General features: G+C 43.2%; 1 protein-coding gene across 3 annotated transcripts in view; it reads left to right on the top strand.

The window, feature by feature from the left end:
• Positions 1 to 9,696, top strand: part of sntg1 (syntrophin, gamma 1) — a 418,937-nt gene extending 409,241 nt beyond the window's left edge. For all 3 annotated transcript variants that reach the window (XM_080194933.1, XM_080194934.1, XM_080194935.1), the window contains one exon: positions 8,824 to 9,696. In XM_080194933.1, coding sequence (XP_080051059.1) covers positions 8,824 to 8,955 — 132 coding nt within the window. In that variant the 3' untranslated portion in view covers positions 8,956 to 9,696. The remainder of the gene's footprint in view (positions 1 to 8,823) is intronic.
• Positions 9,697 to 18,985: the final 9,289 nt, after the last annotated feature.

Below are 18,985 nucleotides of genomic sequence, written 5' to 3'. Positions count from 1 at the left end.
CTCCTCACCACCACAAGATATTGCCAGAAGTGGGAGTGACAGCAACTTGCAGCCTGTGGCCCTAAGATGGGCAGCCAATTATTTCAATTAACCAGTTCCTGTCTAATTTGAATGTATCTGACCTTCGCCCCATTAAGCACCCTCAGGAAGGACTATTACTTACGTGGCGAAAAACTGCAGCATGTGACTGTGCAGAGGGACCTCGGGGTCCTTGTGCATGAGTCGCAAAAACCCAGCCTGCAGGTGCAGCAGGTGGTCAGGAAGGCGAATGGGATGCTGGCCTTCATAGCGAGGGGGATTGAATATAAAAGTAGGGAGGTCTTGCTGCAGCTGTATAGGGCACTGGTGAGGCCGCAGCTGGAGTACTGTGTGCAGTTTTGGTCGCCGTACTTATGCAAGGATATTTTGGCCTTGGAGGGAGTGCAGAGGAGGTTTACTAGGCTGATTCCGGAGTTGAGGGGGTTGAGCTATGAGGAGAGGCTGAATAAACTAGGCTTGTACTCGTTAGAGTTTAGAAGACTGAGGGGAGATCTCATTGAGACGTATAAGATGTTGAATGGGATGGATAGGATAGAGGTGGAGAGGCTCTTCCCGCTCAGAAAGGACAGTAGGACTAGGGGGCACAGCCTCAAGATAAAGGGGGGGCAGTTTAGAATGGAGTTGAGGAGGAACTTCTTCACTCAAAGGGTGGTGAATCTCTGGAATTCTCTGCCTGTTGAAGTGGTGGAGGCTGCCTCGCTCAATATTTTTAAGACACGGGTTGATAGGTTTTTGATAGGCAAGGGGATTAAGGGTTATGGGGAGAGGGCGGGAATGTGGAACTGAGCCATGACAGATCAGCCATGATCTTATTGAATGGCTGGACTAGATGGCCTACTCCTGCTCCTATTTCTTATGTTCTTATGTTCTGAGGGCCACTCTTGCCCTTATCCACGACAATCTGAAATCTTATAGTATTATGTTCATAGAACATAGAACACTACAGCACAAACAGGCCCTTCGGCCCATGAGTTGCGCCGATCACATCAACACCTACCAATCCATAGACCTATCTATAACCCCCAATCCCATTAAACCCCATATACTCATCCAGAAGTCTTTTAAAAGACCCCAGCGAGTTTGCCTCCACCACCACTGACGGCAGCCGATTCCATTCACTCACCACCCTCTGAGTGAAAAACTTACCCCTAACATCACTTCTGTACTTTCCTCCCCGCACCTTAAATCTGTGTCCTCTCGTAGCGACCATTTCAACCCGGGGAAATAGCCTCTGAGAATCCACCCTATCTATTCCTCTCAACATTTTATAAACTTCTATCAGGTCGCCTCTCAACCTTCGTCTCTCCAGGGAAAAGAGTCCCAGCTCCCTCAACATAACTTCATAAGGCATGCCTCCCAGTCCAGGCAACATCCTTGTAAATCTCCTCTGCACCCTTTCAATAGCTTCTACGTCTTTCCTATAGTGAGGCGACCAGAACTGCGCACAGTACTCCAAATGAGGTCTGACAAGGGCCTTATAAAGTTGCAGCATTACCTCCCGACTCCTAAACTCAGTCCCTCGATTAATGAAGGCCAGTACACCATACGCCTTCTTGACCACCTCCTCCACCTGCGAGGCCGATTTAAGAGTCCTGTGGACCCAGACCCCAAGATCCTTCTGCTCTTCAACACTACTAAGACTCCTGCCCTTGATAGTGTACTCGTTCATCCCGTTGGCTCTGCCAAAATGGACGACTACACATTTATCCGCGTTGAAGTCCATCTGCCACTTCTCCGCCCAGTCCTGCATCCTATTTATGTCCTGCTGCAACTTTTGACATCCTTCCAGACCATCCACAACACCACCGACCTTCGTGTCATCAGCGAACTTACTTACCCATCCCTCCACTTCCTCATCCAGGTCATTTATGAAAATGACAAACAGCAAGGGTCCTAGAACAGATCTCTGGGGCACTCCACTGGTGACTGACCTCCATTCAGAAAAAGACCCATCCACAACCACTCTCTGCCTTCTGCAGGCAAGCCAGTTCTGGATCCACAAGGCCAAAGGCCCTCGGATCCCATGCCCTCTCACCTTCTCAAGAAGTCTTGCATGGGGGACCTTATCAAATGCCTTGCTGAAGTCCATGTACACCACGTCCATGGCACTTCCCTCGTCAATGTGTTCAGTCACATTATCGAAGAACTCAACTAGGCTCGTAAGGCACGATCTGCCCTTGACAAATCCATGCTGACTATTCCTGATCATGTCAAACCTCTCCAAATGCTCGTAAATCTTGTCCCTCAGAAGCCTCTCCATCAGCTTACCAACCATGGAGGTCAGACTCACCGGTCGGTAATTTCCCGGGCTATCTCTGTTCCCTTTCTTGAAAATAGGAACCACATCCGCAATCCTCCAATCTTCCGGAACCTCTCCCGTCTCCATTGACAATGCAAAGATCATCGCCAGGGGCTCTGCAATCACTTCCCTCACCTCCCACAGTATCCTGGGGTACATCCCATCTGGTCCCGGCGACTTATCTATCTTGATAGAATTCAAAAGTTCTAACACATCCTCCTCCTTAATATCCACATATTCAATCTTTTCCATCTGCTGCAAATCCATAGGAAAATCTCCCAGATCAGCTTCCACTGTGAATACTGAGGCAAAGTACTCATTAAGCACCTCTGCCATTTCTTCTGGTTCCACACAGACCTTTCCTCCTTCACCTTTTATAGGTCCTATCCCTTCTCTTCTCATCCTTTTACCTTTCACATATTTATAGAAGGCCTTGGGATTCTCCTTAATCTTACTCACCAAGGTCTTCTCATGACCCCTTCTGGCTCTCCTAATTTCCCTTTTAAGCTCCTTTCTACAGTCCTTATACTCCTCAAGATCCTTAACATCTCCTAGTTCCCTGAACCTTTTGTACACCTTCCTTTTCCTCCTGACTAGGTTCAACACAGCCTTCGTGCACCACGGTTCCCGCGACCTACCAAAGCCCCCTTGTCTCATCGGAACATTGTCATGCAGAGCTCCAGACAAACATTCCTTGAATATCCGCCACCTTCCTTCGGTACTTTTCCCTAAGAACGCCTCCTTCCAGTTTATCTGTCCAAGTAACTTCCTGACTTCTTCGTATCTCCCCTTACTCCAGACAAACACCCCCCTAGCCTGCCTGATCCTATCTCGTTCCAATGCAATTGTGAAGGAGATAGAATTATGGTCACCATTCCCAAGATGCTCTCCTACCAAGAGATCCATCACTTGCCCTGGTTCATTCGCCAGTACCAGGTCAAGTACAGCCTCTCCCCTCGTAGGCTTATCCACATACTGTGTCAGGAAACCTTCCTGAACACACCTAACAAACTCCTCCCCATCCAAACCCCTTACCCTAGGGATATTCCAGTCGATGTTTGGGAAATTGAAGTCTCCCATCACGACAACTCTGTTATTAATACATCTCTCCAGAATCTGTTTCCCTATCTGCACTTCAACTTCCCTGTCACTTTTGGGCGGCCTATAGAATATACCCAGCAAAGTTTTCGACCCTTTGCTGTTCGTAACTTCCACCCACAGAGACTCTGTAGATAGTCCCTCCACGGCATCCTCTTTCTCTGCAGCCATGACACTGTCCCTGATCAACAGTGCCACTCCACCACCTCTTCTGCCACCCTCCATGTCCTTCCTGAAGCATCTGAAACCTGGCACCTGAAGTACCCAGTCCTGTCCCTGAGACATCCAAGTCTCCGTAATGGCCACCACATCGCTGAGCCCAAAGTGCTCCCCTACTGAAACATCGATCACCTGGCCTGGCTCATTCCCCAATATTAAGTCCAGTATGGCCTGGCACTATCAGCAACTCCACCAATCTTTGTGTCATATCCAAACGTACTAATCTGACAATGCACATTTTCCTTTAGATCATTTATATATACTACTGAGGTCCTAGCACCGATTCCTGTGGAATACCACTAGCTACAGGTCTCCATTCTAAAAAGCACCCTTCCACCACTACTCTCTGTCTTTTATGACTAAGCCAGTTCTACATCCATCGACACAACCCACCCCGAATCCCAGGTGATTTTAGTTTTTTTACCAGTCTGCCATATGGGACCTAGTAAAATGCCTTACTGAAGTCTATGTAAGTTACATCCACAGCCCTCCCCTCATCAATTATCTTTGTCATCTCTTCAAAAAACTCAATTAAGTTGGTGAGACATGACCTTCCGCTTACAAGACCATGCTGTCTTTCACTAACTAGTCAATTTTCTTCCAAATGTGCAGATATTCTGCCCCTCAGTATATTCTCCAAAAGCTTCCCCGCCACTGATGTCAGATTCACCGGTTTATAATTTGTTGGATTATCCCTGCTTTCTTTCTTCAGCAAGAGAACAATAATGGTTATTCTTCAATCCTCTAAATGTGAAGAAATCTGTTAAGTCCCCAGCTATTTCTTCCCTTGCCTTCCACAGTAATCTGGGACTTGTCTACCTTAATGAAATTTAGGATACCCAACATGTCCTCCTTCAATATATTGATATTCTTTAGAGCATTCACACACCCATCACTGACCTCGACATCTGTCACATTCTTCTCCTTGGTGAATACCGAACAAAGTGCTCATTAAGGATCTCACCTATTCCCTGTGACTCCCTTTATTGTCCTTGAGTGGACCTATTCTCTCTCTTGCTACCCTCTTGCTCCTAATATATGCATAAAAGGCCTTGGGATTTCCCTTGACCCTGTTTGCTAAAGATGTTTCATTAGCCCTCCTAATTCTGTGTTTACGTTCCTTATTACTTTCTTTATGCTCCTCAAGGGCTTTGTCAGTTTTTAGCTGCCTAGACCAGTCAAAACTTCCTTTTTCCTTCCGACTAAGCTTACAATTTCCCTTGTCATCCATGGTTGCCGAATCCTGCCATTTCTATCCTCATTTTTTGTGGGCATGTGAAGGTCCTGCACTTCAATCAATTAGTCTTTAAAAGCCTCCTGTATGCCAGATGTGGGTTTGCCCTCAAGTAGCTGCTCCTAATCCACATTCCTGATACATGAATCAGGAAAAATTATTTTGCAGACCTCACAAGTGATTCAGACAGAAATGAATGTTGCCATTTATTGCAAGGGGAATCGAATGTAGAAGTAGGGATGTTTTACAGTTGTATGGGGTAGTGGGGAGACCAAATCTGTGGAATACTGTGTTTTGTTACTATAGTTTTGGCCTTCTTATTTAAGAAAGGATATAAATGCTTTAGAAGCAGTTCAGAAAGTTTTTACTCAACTGATTCCTGGATGAAGGGTTTATCTTGTAAGGTAAGGTTGGATAGGCTGGACCTTTATGCAATGGAGCTTAGAAGAGTGAGAAGTAATGTCATTGAAATATATGAGACCCTGAGGGTACTTGATAGGACGAGTGTTGAAAGGATGTTTCCCCTTATGGGAGAGACTGCGACCAGGAGACATGGCTTAAAAATTACAAGTCTCCCATATAGGATGAAGGTGAAGAGAATTTTTTTTCTTTCTGAGGATCCTCTGGAACTCTTTTCCCCGGAAGTGGATGCTGAGTCATTGAATATTTTTAAGACTAAGTTAGCTTGATTCTTGATTGACATGAGTGGAAATAGGAATGATAGTGAAGTTGAGCCCACAATCAGATCAGTCATGATATTGAATGGCGGAACAGGCTCAAAGCGCCAAATAGCTTATTTTTGCTCCAAATTTGTATGTATTTACATATGATATTGGTGGCAAGATGTACCAGGATGCAGAAGTGGAGCCTCGGGGCAGCATGATGGCACAGTGGTCAGCACTGCTGCCTCACAGCGCCAGGGACATGGGTTCGATTCCCGGCTTGGGTCGCTGTCCGTGCAGAGTCTGCACATGCTCATCGTGTCTGTGTGGGTTTCCTCCAGATGCTCCGGTTTTCTCCCACAGTCCGAAAGAAGTGCTAGTTAGGTGCATTGGCTGTGCTAAAATTTCTCCCTCAAACAGGTGCTGAAGTATGAAGTATGGGAATTTTTACATTAACTTCATTGCAATGTTGATGTTAGCCTCTTTGTGATGCTAATAAACAAACTTTAAAAAAATGAGTGGGCCATTCGGCCCTTTGAGCCTTTTCAGTCTTTAACATCTTTTTGATTTGATTTGGTTTATTATTGTCATATGCATTAGTACATGAAAAATATTGTTAGGAGTTGGGGGTAACTTTCAAATGGTTTTTGTCAAGACTGCAATTTTAAGGAGATTGTGCTGTTTTATATATATAATCTATATGATGTGGGATTTTCAAGCATCAAAATGCTAAGAAGGAATATATTTTCCGTAATTTAAAGTATTAGTTGCCTTCTAAATAATATTTAATTGAGTTTTATTTTAGTTGCAATAAAAGTCTAAAAACCTGAAATCCTGTTGAGCGATTCCTTTAAGCTGGTCGTTGGAAATTCAAGTGTATCTTTAAAAGTTATCTGCCTCTATCAGGATTATAACAATATCCTAACTAGGAAAGAGGTAGACTGAACCTCAAAGTTAAAGTAACCTAGTTGCACTTGCTGACATGCTTAACTTTATGCAGTTTCTGGACCCTGGCACTGAAAAAGAACAAAGAACAGCACAGGACCAGGCCCTTTGGTCCACCAAGCCTGCACTGATCACGCTGTCCTATCTATATAAGTGTCTGTATTCCTGAATTCTCCACCTGCTCATGTGCCGATCCATTTAAGTCTTAATGTCGCTGATGTGTCTGCCCCAACCACTTAACTTGGCAGTGTGTTCCAGGGCCCCATCATCCTCTGAGTAAATAAAACTTCCCCCCACATCTCTGCTGAACCTGTCTCCCCTTACCTTGAACTTGTAATTGTCATTTCTGCCCTGGGAAAAAGCTTCATTTTCTATGCCCCTCATAATTTTAAAACTTCTGTCAGGTCCTTTCTGTCACTGCTGGGATGTTTTAGCCTTATTGGATCGGAAACTCATAAATTTTCAAACACTGGAAACATTCCATGTTGATGAATGCTAATGAAATTGCTTTGATTTTTTACAATGTGGTATATATCACCCATCCATGTGCCATGAGGGATGTGTAAGGCCAAATATTTCTTTGTAAAATTTCATGGATATTGAAATGCTGAAATTTTTTCCAGTCTTACAGTAATTATAAAACTGAGATCTTTGGAATAGTTTTATTGCTGTAATGTCAATTTTGTTTCATTAAAATTCATAAATGAGGGCTCTTAAAAGTTTACTTCTGTACTACTTGCCCTTGCTATTCTTCAGTTCTTCCTCTTTCTCTTTTATTGAACACCATTTTAATTTTACCATTCTGACCAATAATTTGTAGGACTGATTCCATTTCCCCAACACTCCCATCAATGATGACACTTGCCATTTTACCTAGTTTCATGATAGGTTGTTTAGTTGGTCCTATATCAACTTTAAGCAGCAAAAATAAGGGTCCAATTATCCCACTGGAATTCTGAGGCAATATGCAAAGTTAACATAATGAAGTCAGTTGCTTAAGGTAGTGTAAGTTAATATGATGTAAACGGAGTTTCAAAAGTTTGATATTCTATCACAAAGTAAAAGGACTTCAAGCCATAGAAGGAAATACCAGGAAAGATAAATAAAGGCTTAAGAGGGAAATAAAGAGATGGATTTTAGTGAACGAATTCCACAATGGGGTTCCTGGTGACAGAAGGCACAGTTGCCAGTAATGAGACAGACAGAGAAAAAGCCCAGGAGGCATGAATCAGAGGAACCGGGAATTTGAGACCACAGGGTAGTAGAGATACCAAGACAGAGACAGAAGCAGAAACAGGTAATCCTATAGCGGTGGAATTGGAAATTGTTAATGATGAAATTATGGGATCAGCTCAAAATCACAATAATCCTAAGTAAACCAAATTCCAATCACTCATCTCCACTGATCCCACATCTCCAAAGCTGATCTGCTTTGACTCCTGATCCCTCAGTGCGTTAAATCTAAAATATCATCCTTGTATTCAGAATTAGTCCTGACATCCCCCTCCCTTTCTTGGTAATCTGCTCCATCCAAGATCTTTGCATTTCTAAATCTATCCTATCTGAAAATCTAGTCAACCCATCATTGGTGGTCATACCTTCAACTTTCTAATTACTGCACTCTACAATTTTCTCCTTAACATTGACTCCTTAATCACCTTATAACCCATTTCTAGTCAAGCTTTTAATCATATTTTCTAATGTCTCCTTCTAATTGGAATTCCATAATGCACCTTGAACTGTTTTTAAACATTAAAGGTGTTACGTAAATGCAAACTGCTTTTGTATGTTGTTAGTTTTCCATAGTTGGGTGCTGTTATCAGTCTGCAGTCACTAGAAGGCTTTGTGCTAGACATGGATTACTGTGATCGTTGAACTAGAAGAAGGAAATGGCAAATATATTTGCATTTAGAAGGGGTAGAGCAACTGAGCCAATCCTCCAAGGATACTTCTTAAAATGATCTCTCTATGTCACTCCTGACCCCTCCATCTCTTTCCATTAGGTTAGCCTGATAGCTAAGCTGTAACTACTATCTCACTTGGCAGATAGTTGCGATAACAATTTGGCCCTTGTAATGACACTCAGTATCAATTTGTGTGTTGAATGAAGGAACACGTTTGTTTGCTTATATGTGTCCTTCTCACCTGTTCAGCTAGAGCAGGTTAAAATTTCATGTGTGGGATTGTGAAAGGTGTTGACAACTGAGTCCTGTGAGTCTGTTTAGCTATTTGCCCAAATGGTTCTGCTGTCAGGCAGGGTTAGAATAAATCCGTTGATTTAATGCTTCAATCAGAAACCACAATTTTATCCCTTTTTTTGATTTCAGGAGCTGGAATTTTCCAACCTTTTTGCAGTATTGCACTGTATACACTCCTTCTTTGCTGCTAAAGTTGCTTGCATGGATCCCCTCTACGTTGGAAATCAGCCTATTGTTGGTAAGGCCAAGTACAGTAACTGATGGACTCCTTTCTATCCATTTTGAAAGAATCATTGCTGCTCTGCTGAAGAAAAATATTTAACACATCACAGCCATGAGGGGATTCCTACCAGGCTTCCAATTTAGGAGAAATGTTGTCAGCTTTCATTCCTCTCCTGTGCCAAATATTGCAGCCAACCACAGAATGAGTTGAACTGAAATCTGAAGAATTTACAGAGTTGGTACCTTTACTCATGTTGGTACAGTGCTGATGTTTTCTCATGGACTGCAACCGAATATCATTACGAGATACTTCCTGAATTAGGGGTGTCACTGACTAACTTCATGTACATAAGATTTCTTATTGGAGGTATCTCTGTGAAAGCACCTCTGCAATTCTGTGTACTCCTGTTTTCCAAAGATGGAAATTTTTATGAATTTACAGGACATTGAAGTATTATGGACATGTGCTTTATCCAAGGTGTTACAGATGAGGAATATGATGATTAGAAATTAATGATTCAAATGGGCAAAGCAGATCATTTTTATGTGAAATAATTTTTGTAGTGGAAATGCCCTTATTTTTACAATAAGCCCTAAATGTATACTGGTTCCGTGTTAAGCCTCAGAATTACAGAAGATCTGAACTCATGAGCAAGGTAATACAAATTAATTCATTGTGATAGATAAAAATAACAATAATTTATTCTTACGTGAACCATTTACATAAGCTGCTAAGATTGAGCAAACATTTCTCATTATGACCATCATTAGCTAAAGTATAGCGTAATTTTAATTCCTTATGAAATATATATGTAAATTCCATATTTATCTGTACATTTTGAAGTACGACCATTCTGATAAAAACTCCTGGTGGAATTTTAATAACATATGATGTAGTTTTTATTTTAATCATGACAATAATTAATAATAACTCAACAATATGTCTCTAAAAGTCCTCCAATCAATTGATTGAAATCATTTCATGCAAAATTTGCATAATCTGATACACTTTTGTTTAAAGTCCGTAAAAGATATGCCACAGCCCTCCAGAATTTACTTTAATTCTCCTTTTATTTGGAATACCAATAGCTTGCAAATCCTTCCATTAGTTTTTGGCTAAAGAATCCTCCAAATTTCTTTAAATACTTCATGACTGTGGATTCTTTAGTTCCTTGTCCTGGCTTTGGACATACCAGTTTTTTTTCTCTCCCTGACTGCTCCTATAGAATCTGTATAGCTCTTTGTAAGCTAACTATTTAAGCTGACCGTCTGTAGATTTAATCCACTAGCTGTAGGCTAGAACAAATCATCCAGCTGCATTTCCCTTACAGAACCTAACTAAAATTGAACACTGCTCACCAAACAGATGGTGAACAATGACATTTTCATTTTCTCAGCTTGAAGTGCAGGCCTAATTGACTAATAACACTTATGGTTCTCTCAATCCTGTTAGATGCAGTCTATTCCACAGAAAAGCTGGAACTGCCTGCCTGTTCCCCAAATTCAACTGCCTGCATCTGTCAGCAAGCACAAAGCTAAATAAAACATAAGATCCTCCTAATGAAGGCTCCATCCTAAATCGCTACCTTTGTGCCAATGTAGCATGCTTTGGACTGATTGAGATGGACATGAAAACCAATTATTTTAACCTCAACATAATTCTTTGATTTGGGTCGGTGGGGGAGAATTGGGCAGGGGCTAGTCAGTTTGGGTTGAGAGCTAATCAGGTCAGGTAATGGAGAGCCAGAGCTTGGGAGGGGTTAGTCGGATGGTCAGGGAAGTAGTCAGGTAGTCGAGGAAGGGTTAATGTGGCAGCATGACTGATTGGGGCATCAGTTGAATCATTACCCAGGAATTAATCAAGGATTTCTTTGTCTAACATTTCCTGGGTAACTATCTAGGTAAGTAATTCAGAACTGTCTAAAGCCTCCAATTTTAACCTGAGCTTGAGGTGATTCTGGAGGGCACCAAGGAGCTGGGGAATTTTCCGTCAGAAGTTCAAACTTTCTGGATAATTTCCACGGATCCAATGCATTGGGATTTCCCAGGATTCCTGTGAGCGCACCCTCTGTGGTACACCCAGTCTCTGACAACCTGAATTCCGCAAGATACGGATTGTTATACCTACCTGTGAAGATATCCCTACAACTTTTACTACATTATTGCAGACCAGTGACGCAGGTGAGTGAAACATTGTTGTTTTCTTAAGATCACTGGGGGAGTCGACTACTATTAATGAAGCTGCTGTGCTGTGTTTTGCCCACATTGCTCCCTTTAGGGCAGCATGATAGCACAGTGGTTAGCACTACTGCCTTGCCGTGCCAGGGACGTGGGTTCAATTCCTGGTTTGGGTCACTGTCTGTATGGAGTTTGCACACTTTCTCTGTGTCTGCGTGAGTTTCCTGTGGGTGCTCAGGTTTCCTCCCACATTCTGAAAGACGTGCTGGTTAGACGAATTGGCCATGCTAATTTCTCCCTCAGTGTACCTGAACAGGCGCTGGAGTGTGGAGACTGAGGGATTCTCACAGTAACTTCACTGCAATGTTAATGTAAGCCTACTTGTGACACTAATGAATTACCTTGCAGCTGGATAATCACATTCTTTGCATGTCAGTTTTTAATGTGCCACACAACAACTCGACTGTTTTCAGATTTAAGAATGGATTAAAGTGAGCCTCCTATCATGCCTTTTAACCTTCAGGTAATTACTGCGCTGTCATAGTATCCACTTACTCTGAAAGTATTTGCTGCTGTTTTTGTCAAATCTCAACAACGTTTCCACCATTTTCCAGGCAGTTCGTGCTGAATCTATTATATCTCTTGTGCCTTAACTGTCAGTGGGTTATTCTTATGAACCACAAGAGATGTATGAGATCACTGCACTTGACGTTTTATATTCAAAAGGAATTAAGCTATCACATCTGTTAGGTTTAGTGGCCGTGCATTTTGATAATTTACAAAGATGTTAGTCTAAAATGCCCTCTTTCATTCTTTTCAAAAATATTGCATGACTCCCATTCCCATTTTTCTTCACATATTCATGCTTCTCTACTTAACAGGAAAGCACTCCTTTGTCAAGTTATTTTTGTTGTGTTAGTGAATTCACTGCTCAGATAGCATTGTACAAACCTAATACAATAGTTATAATGTAAAGTTTGTTGCAGTTAATGGACACGAGCTCTTCGATCAATAAGCTGAATGAAGCATTAATCATAATGTCTTCAGAGCATAAAGTGACTTCAGTGCCATAGTGATTTTTTTATCAGAAGATAAAGGAACCTTTAAGGTATATTCAAAGGAATGATTCTGAATTAATTTACAATGGATGTTTTACTAGATATTTAAATCTCTCTATTTTTCAATATTGCCACAGCTCAGGGTTTGAAGGCAGGTTCTGAATATCCATATAAAGCCAGATTGTGGAGATGTGGACTATTGCAAACTGATCCTATTTCTAGAGTGCACTCTAAGCACTCAGAAATTGATTTTATACTAATCTATGTCAACTTGACCCAAGCTTGCTTAGCTGCTCTGCTTAATGAATTTAAAAAAAAGGGCTATGGGATTAAAAACACAAGTAGTCCCTTCAGAAATTGAACTGAATTCCTTATTGCACTCAAGACCAAGAGCACTTGTTGGGTTAAGCAGTATTAGAAAATGGCAATTGGATCAAAGTGTGAAGAGTGGAAGGGAGAAAAGGAGAAGGAGAGAGAGTTTGGGAAAAGTGAGATGGAGAACGAAGAAGGCGAAGTGTGAGATGCCAAGGGAAGAGGGGGCTCTTTAATTGGAGGTATAAGAAAGTGGGAAGGAATAGTGGGGGGGAACCAATGAACAGAAACGATAGACGTACATACAACAGGGAGACCTTGGCTGATACTTTAATTCATAGGGAGGGAGTTTATGTTGGTAATCTTATCTACAACCACCCTCTGGCATCTGTCAAGAAGCCAATTTTGTGGATCCCATGAGATTTAACCTTATGCAACAACCTACTACTGTGATACCTTGTCAAAGGCCTTGCTAAAGTCCATATAGACAACATCAACTGCACTACCCTCATTTACCTTTTTGGTTACCCCTTCAAAGAACTCAATCAAATTTGTGAGACATGATTTTCCATTCACAAAGCCATGCTGACTGTCCCTAATCAATCCTTGCATCTCTAAATGCCTGTAGATCCTGTGTCTCAAAATGCCTCCCAACAATTTATCCGCCTCAGGTGAGCGGCTCACTGGCCTGTAGTTCCCAGGCTTTTCCCAGCAGCCCTTTTTAGAACATAGAAAACTACAGCACAAACAGGCCCTTTGGCCCACAAGTTGTGCTAATCATATCCCTACCTACTAGGCCTATCTATAACCCTCAATACTATTAAATCCCATGTACTCATCCAGAAGTCTCTTAAAAGATGCCAACAAGTTCGCCTCCAGCACCACCAACGGCAACCGATTCCACTCACGCACCACCATCTGAGTGAAAAACTTACCCCTGACATCTCCTCTGTACCTACTTCCCAGCACCTTAAACCTGTGTCCTCTCGTAGCGACCATTTCAGCCCTGGGAAATAGCCCCTGAGAATCCACCCGATCTATACCTCCCAACATCTTATAAACCTCTATCAGTTCATCTCTCATCCTTTGTCTCTCCAGGGAGACAAGACCTAGCTCCCTCAACCTATCCTCATAAGGCATGCCACACAATCCAGGCAACATCCTCGTAAATCTCCTCTGGAGATTTTTTAAACAAAGACACAACATTTGCTACTCTCCTGGGAGTTGGAATGGGAATATGTTTCAGGGAATTGTGGGCCGTTTTCTCACCAGCATGGTTGATGGAGTTGTGCATTTCCATGGTTCAATTTCTCTGTAACAGTTGAAGCTGGGGATTTTGGTGACTTACTTTCATATCTGCAATGGAAGGCATGCAGGAGAGGGATAGGTATGACAGGCAGACCAATTTCTATCCTCCTTGGGATGGACACACTGAGCAATATTCTTTGTGTGTTAGAAGGATATTTCCTCACTATTTGGCATTGGAGGACCCTGTCATCATCTCTAACCTCAATGGGAGTCATTGCAATTCCTCTTGAATTATAAGAAATGACAACTTTTCCTAATTGCGGTGAATTCAGTCATGACTTTTGGATTTGCTGTAAACTACGAGCTTAAATAAACACTGAAAGAGGATGTTTGTTTTTGTTCAGGCTGTTGGATATATGTACATACTGCAAAATATTTTCTCCTATATGGGGGCTAAAAAAGTGGCAAGAGTTTGGTTAGCAGGGGAGCTATAAATGTGACAAAGATTCTGACAGCAAACTGATCTCTATTACACAGTGTGAGGGTTCAGAGGGAGGGTGTGGGGCGATCCCTATTACCCAGTGTGAGGATTCAGAGGGGGTGCCTGGCATGATCCCTATTACACAGTGTGAGGGTTCTGAGGGGATGAATGGGGTGATCTCTCTTGGACAATATGGGGAGTGTTGTTTTGCAAGTTAGCTCTTTTAACTACATTAAGAGTGGCTTCCCCAGTATAGTTCAAAATTAACACCTGATTTCTTCAGATGATTTGAGCCATTATTTGTGGAAACAGAGGCAGATCTTTTCTCCTGTTCACTCTGGTGTCAGTCTGCCTCCACTCCCCGTGTGGATCTGCCAATAAGAGTGGCAGACCCATCTCCAGGCAAATTAAGTCCTTGAGCCTGGCAAAATCCCACTTCTTCTGGGCAGATAAGCCATGGAGGTGGGATTGCAATGTGAAATGGGTCCTACCTCCTGATTCCAGCCTCCATCGGAGAAATTCAGTCTGAGGTTTCAGAATATCATTGTTCATGGTGGGAGATATAGGAGGGATGTCCAAGGTGGATTCTTTACGCAGAGAGTGGGTGGGGTATGGAATACACTACCTGCTGTGATAGTGGAGTTGGACACTTTAGGAACTTTCAAGCAATTATTGGATAGGCACATGGAACACACCAGAATGATAAGGAGCGGGACAGCTTGATCTTGGGTTTGGGCATAGCTGGGCACAACGTTGAGGGCCAAGAGGCCTGTACTGTGCTGTACTGTTCTATTACAATGCTGTTGTACCTGCCAGTTCCCTCCAATACTAATTGCGAGAGTGCACAAGAGGCAGGGATACGGGAATTAATGTGCATCGAGTCGGTGAATGCTTGATTCACTGCAGGCATGTTTCAGGACAATTGTCATCACAGAAACCCTACAGTGCAAAAGGAGGCCATTTGGCCCATCGAGTCTGCATCGACAACAATGCCCAGGGAGTTACAGGGATAGGTCACCTAGGCCCATCCCCATAACCTCACATATTTATTCCTCTAAACCTCTAATCTATGCATCCTGGGACACTAAGGGGCATTTCACCTAACCTGCACATTTTTGGATAGTGGGAGGAATCCGGAGGAAACCCATGCAGACACGGGAACAGAATGCAAACTCCACACAGACAGTGAGCTAAGCTGGAAATCAGAACCAGGTCCCAGGAGTTGTGAGGCAGCAGTGCTGACCACTGTACCACTGTGCCGCCCATGTGCAAGCTGCTGATCTCACATTACAACATTGGTTCAAGCTAAGGATTGATCCCCCTACCCACGGAGAATGAGGGAGCAAAATTCAGCCCTGTGAGTTTTGGAGTGTGACTGCTATGAAAATCATCCTCAGCGTTTAACAATGTGTTTAATGAATGTATCAGTGGGATTATTAATTTTATCATTGTGTTGCTGTTACCGAGATTTGATCTCATGTGCTTACTGGCTATTTTAGAATACATTTTATGTATTCATGCAACACTTACATTAATTTAAAAGTAGTGTATTTGATCTGAAGAAAATTAAAGTGGATTAATTACTAAACATAGAGCTATTCCACAGTCAAAATTTGATTTTACATGTTAATTTAGTTACTTAGTTAACCATATTTAAGGCTGACATACTTAATTTATTCAAAACTAAAATACTGCAGACTTTGGAGATTTTAAATAAAACAGGGAATGTTGGAAGCACAGCAGATCAGGCAACATCTGTGGACAGAGAAAAATGTTAACAGGATGAATTTTAAAAAAAATTCATTTGTGGGACATGGGCATTGCTGGCTGGCCAGCATTTATTGCCCATCCCAGGTTGCCTGAGGGCAGTTGAGAGTCAACCACATAGCTCTGACTCTGGAATCACATGTAGGCTAGACCAAGTAAGGATGGGAGATTTCCTTCCCTAAAGGACAAATGTGAACCAGATGGTTTTGTTGCGACAATCAACATCAGTAGATCCTTAATTCTAGATACTTTTTACTGAATTCAAATTCCACTATCTGCTGTGGCAGGATGCAAACCTAGGTCCCTAGAACATTGGCTAAGTTTCTGTATTAATAGTCTAGTGACAATGTCACTGGGCCATTGCCTCCCCGATGTTTAGGCATTGATAAGGGTGAGTATGTGGACAGGTGGGCATGTCAAATTCAAGCCACCAAATGGTCCTTCATTAGGCCCTTCCATATGTCTAAACCTTTTGGGTAGCTTGGGATTCATGGCCTTTTTAAGTTTTTGGGTGATCCAGTGATGTCAAAATATCTTTCCTGTATTTGAAGTTTTAGCACTGAGACCCATTGTCGCTCCCTAGGGAATCTTTCAGCTAGATTTGATAGTTAGTTCTGGAACATTTTAATATCTTTGCTTTAAGTTGTTTCAATAATCTCTAATATATTGAAAAGGTGCCTGACATCACTGACGCACATTTGAAGAAAGACATTGACCTCCTAGAAATGAAGATGGAGATCTGAGCACCCTGAGACCATAAGGTGGACTTCCTGAGAAAGAAAGTGGATCTCCATGAACATTCTGAGGCAGGAAAGTGGAAGAGGCTCAACATCTGCATGTCAAACATGTTGAGCACTGAGGAGTTTTTCTGCTACTACCATGGAGAGTTAAGCATGGGTGGTCAGGCCTTTGAATGCATTCCATTTGTGGGATGCAAAAGAGCCTCAGTGGGTTTTTCCAATCTGTCATGGTGGGCACCAGCAGAAGAAGTTGTGGGAAATTCACACTGGCTTCAAACCAGTTTTTAGGCCCCTCATCAAGTTGATCCCCATCACCTTGCCCCTGCCACTTTCCCCTTTGAACCATATGAACATAAGAACATAAGAAATAGAAGCAGGAGTAGGCCATCTAGCCCTTCGAACCTGCCCCGCCATTCAATAAGATCATGGCTGATCTGAAGTGGATCAGTTCCACTTTCCTGCTTTCTCCCCATAACCCTTAATTCCCTTGTCTCTCAAAAACCCACCTACCCATAGAAATCATAGAACCCTGCAGTGCAGAAAGAGGCCCTTCGGCCCATCGAGTCTGCACCAAACACAATCCCACCCAGGCCCTATCCCCATAGCCCTACATATTATACCCACTAATCCCTAACCTACGCATCCCTGGACACTAAGGGGCAATTTCTTAGCATGGCCAATCAACCTACCCTGCTCATCTTTGGACTGTGGGAGGAAACCGGAGTGCCCGGAGGAAACCCACACAGACACGAGGAGAATGTGCAAACTCCACACAGACAGTGACCTGAGCCAGGAATCGAACCCAGGACCCTGGAGCTGTGAAGCAGCAGTGCTAACCACTGTGCTACCATGCCCCACCCGTGACTTAAATCTATTTAGCGAGGCAGCCTCTACCACTTCAACGGGCAGAGAATTCCAGAGATTCACCACCCTTTGAGTGAAGAAGTTCCTCCTCAACTCCAGTCTAAACTGTCCCCCCCTTATCTTGAGGCTGTGCCCGCTAGTCCTGCTATCTTTTCTAAGTGGGAAAAATCTCTCTACCTCTACCCTATCCACCCCTTTCATTATCTTATATGTCTCTATAAGATCCCCCCTCATCCTTCTAAACTCCAACGAGTGCAGACCCAGTCTATTTAGTCCCTCTTCATAGTCCAACCCCCTCATCTCCGGTATCAGCCTAGTGAACCTCCTCTGCACTCCCTCCAAGGCCAAAACATCCTTGCGCAAGTGCAGCGACCAAAACTGCACACAGTACTCCAGCTGCGGCCTCACCAGAACCAGCTGGTGGGAGCTTGGGAGAATTGCATCCCTGCATGGGATTTTCCCTGCCCTTGCTGAGTTTCAAATTGGCAAAAGTGGCCTGCAATTGGCTGGTGGCAGGATCTTCTGATCCCACCCACTGTCAATGGATTGCCCATTCTATGCACCACCCTCCTCACTGCCACCTAACCCACAGCAGAGGTTCGCCATCAATGGAACTGGAAGATCCCGCCAGTGAGAATGGCCAGTAAATTCTGACCTCTGCGTCAATTTTTCTTCCATATTGTTTATTTTTTGTATCATTGTTACAATTGTTATATGTGCAGTTTATCCAGTTAGGGCACACTTCAGGCCCTATTTTACTATTTTGATTCTAAGTGCTGAGCGGACTTGAAATTGGGGGTGTTTCAGGTCTGACTTTTAGAGCCGTTCTGAGGTGTCCCCATATGCACTCTGCCTGAAAAAATATCAGTGATTCTGAATCGTGCTGCAGAAGCCTCTGGGTGGGGCTTAATGCACCCGAACGCCTGCAGATCCAAATGGCACATCCAACTGCGCACATGTAGAAAAAAAATGATAAATGCAGCTCCCTTGCCACATCCCTCTCGGGCCGGATGATGCCTCCTCCTGGCCCCTACAGACATTGCCCCACCCCCCCAACATGACTGATTTCCTTATCCTACACCCCCTCAACCACCTATGTGGATAGTGGGCACCTCAACCCTTCGCCCCCACCAATCACAAGCAGAGTGGCAGCAGAACCCCCTTTCCCCTCACTGATCACAGGCAGAGTGGCAGTGGACCCCCCTCCCCCCCTCCCCACTGATCACAGGCAGGATGGCAGTGGGCCCACCTTCCCCCTCCCCTATAGAGAGCTGTCAGACGCTCAGCACTTACCTGCTCACTAACCTTCACTGATGGAGTGCCCGAATCAGACTTACATAAAGCATGTTTGTTTCATGCCAATTCTGGATGGGCAAACATGGTGGTAAAGAGGGAAGTGCCAGTAAAGTTGGGCATGCAGC

This window comes from Carcharhinus amblyrhynchos, chromosome 8, assembly GCF_965287045.1.
Source record: "Carcharhinus amblyrhynchos chromosome 8, sCarAmb.v2.hapA, whole genome shotgun sequence".
Classification (NCBI taxonomy): Eukaryota; Metazoa; Chordata; class Chondrichthyes; order Carcharhiniformes; family Carcharhinidae; genus Carcharhinus; species Carcharhinus amblyrhynchos.
This window is presented reverse-complemented; position numbering and strand designations above follow the sequence as displayed.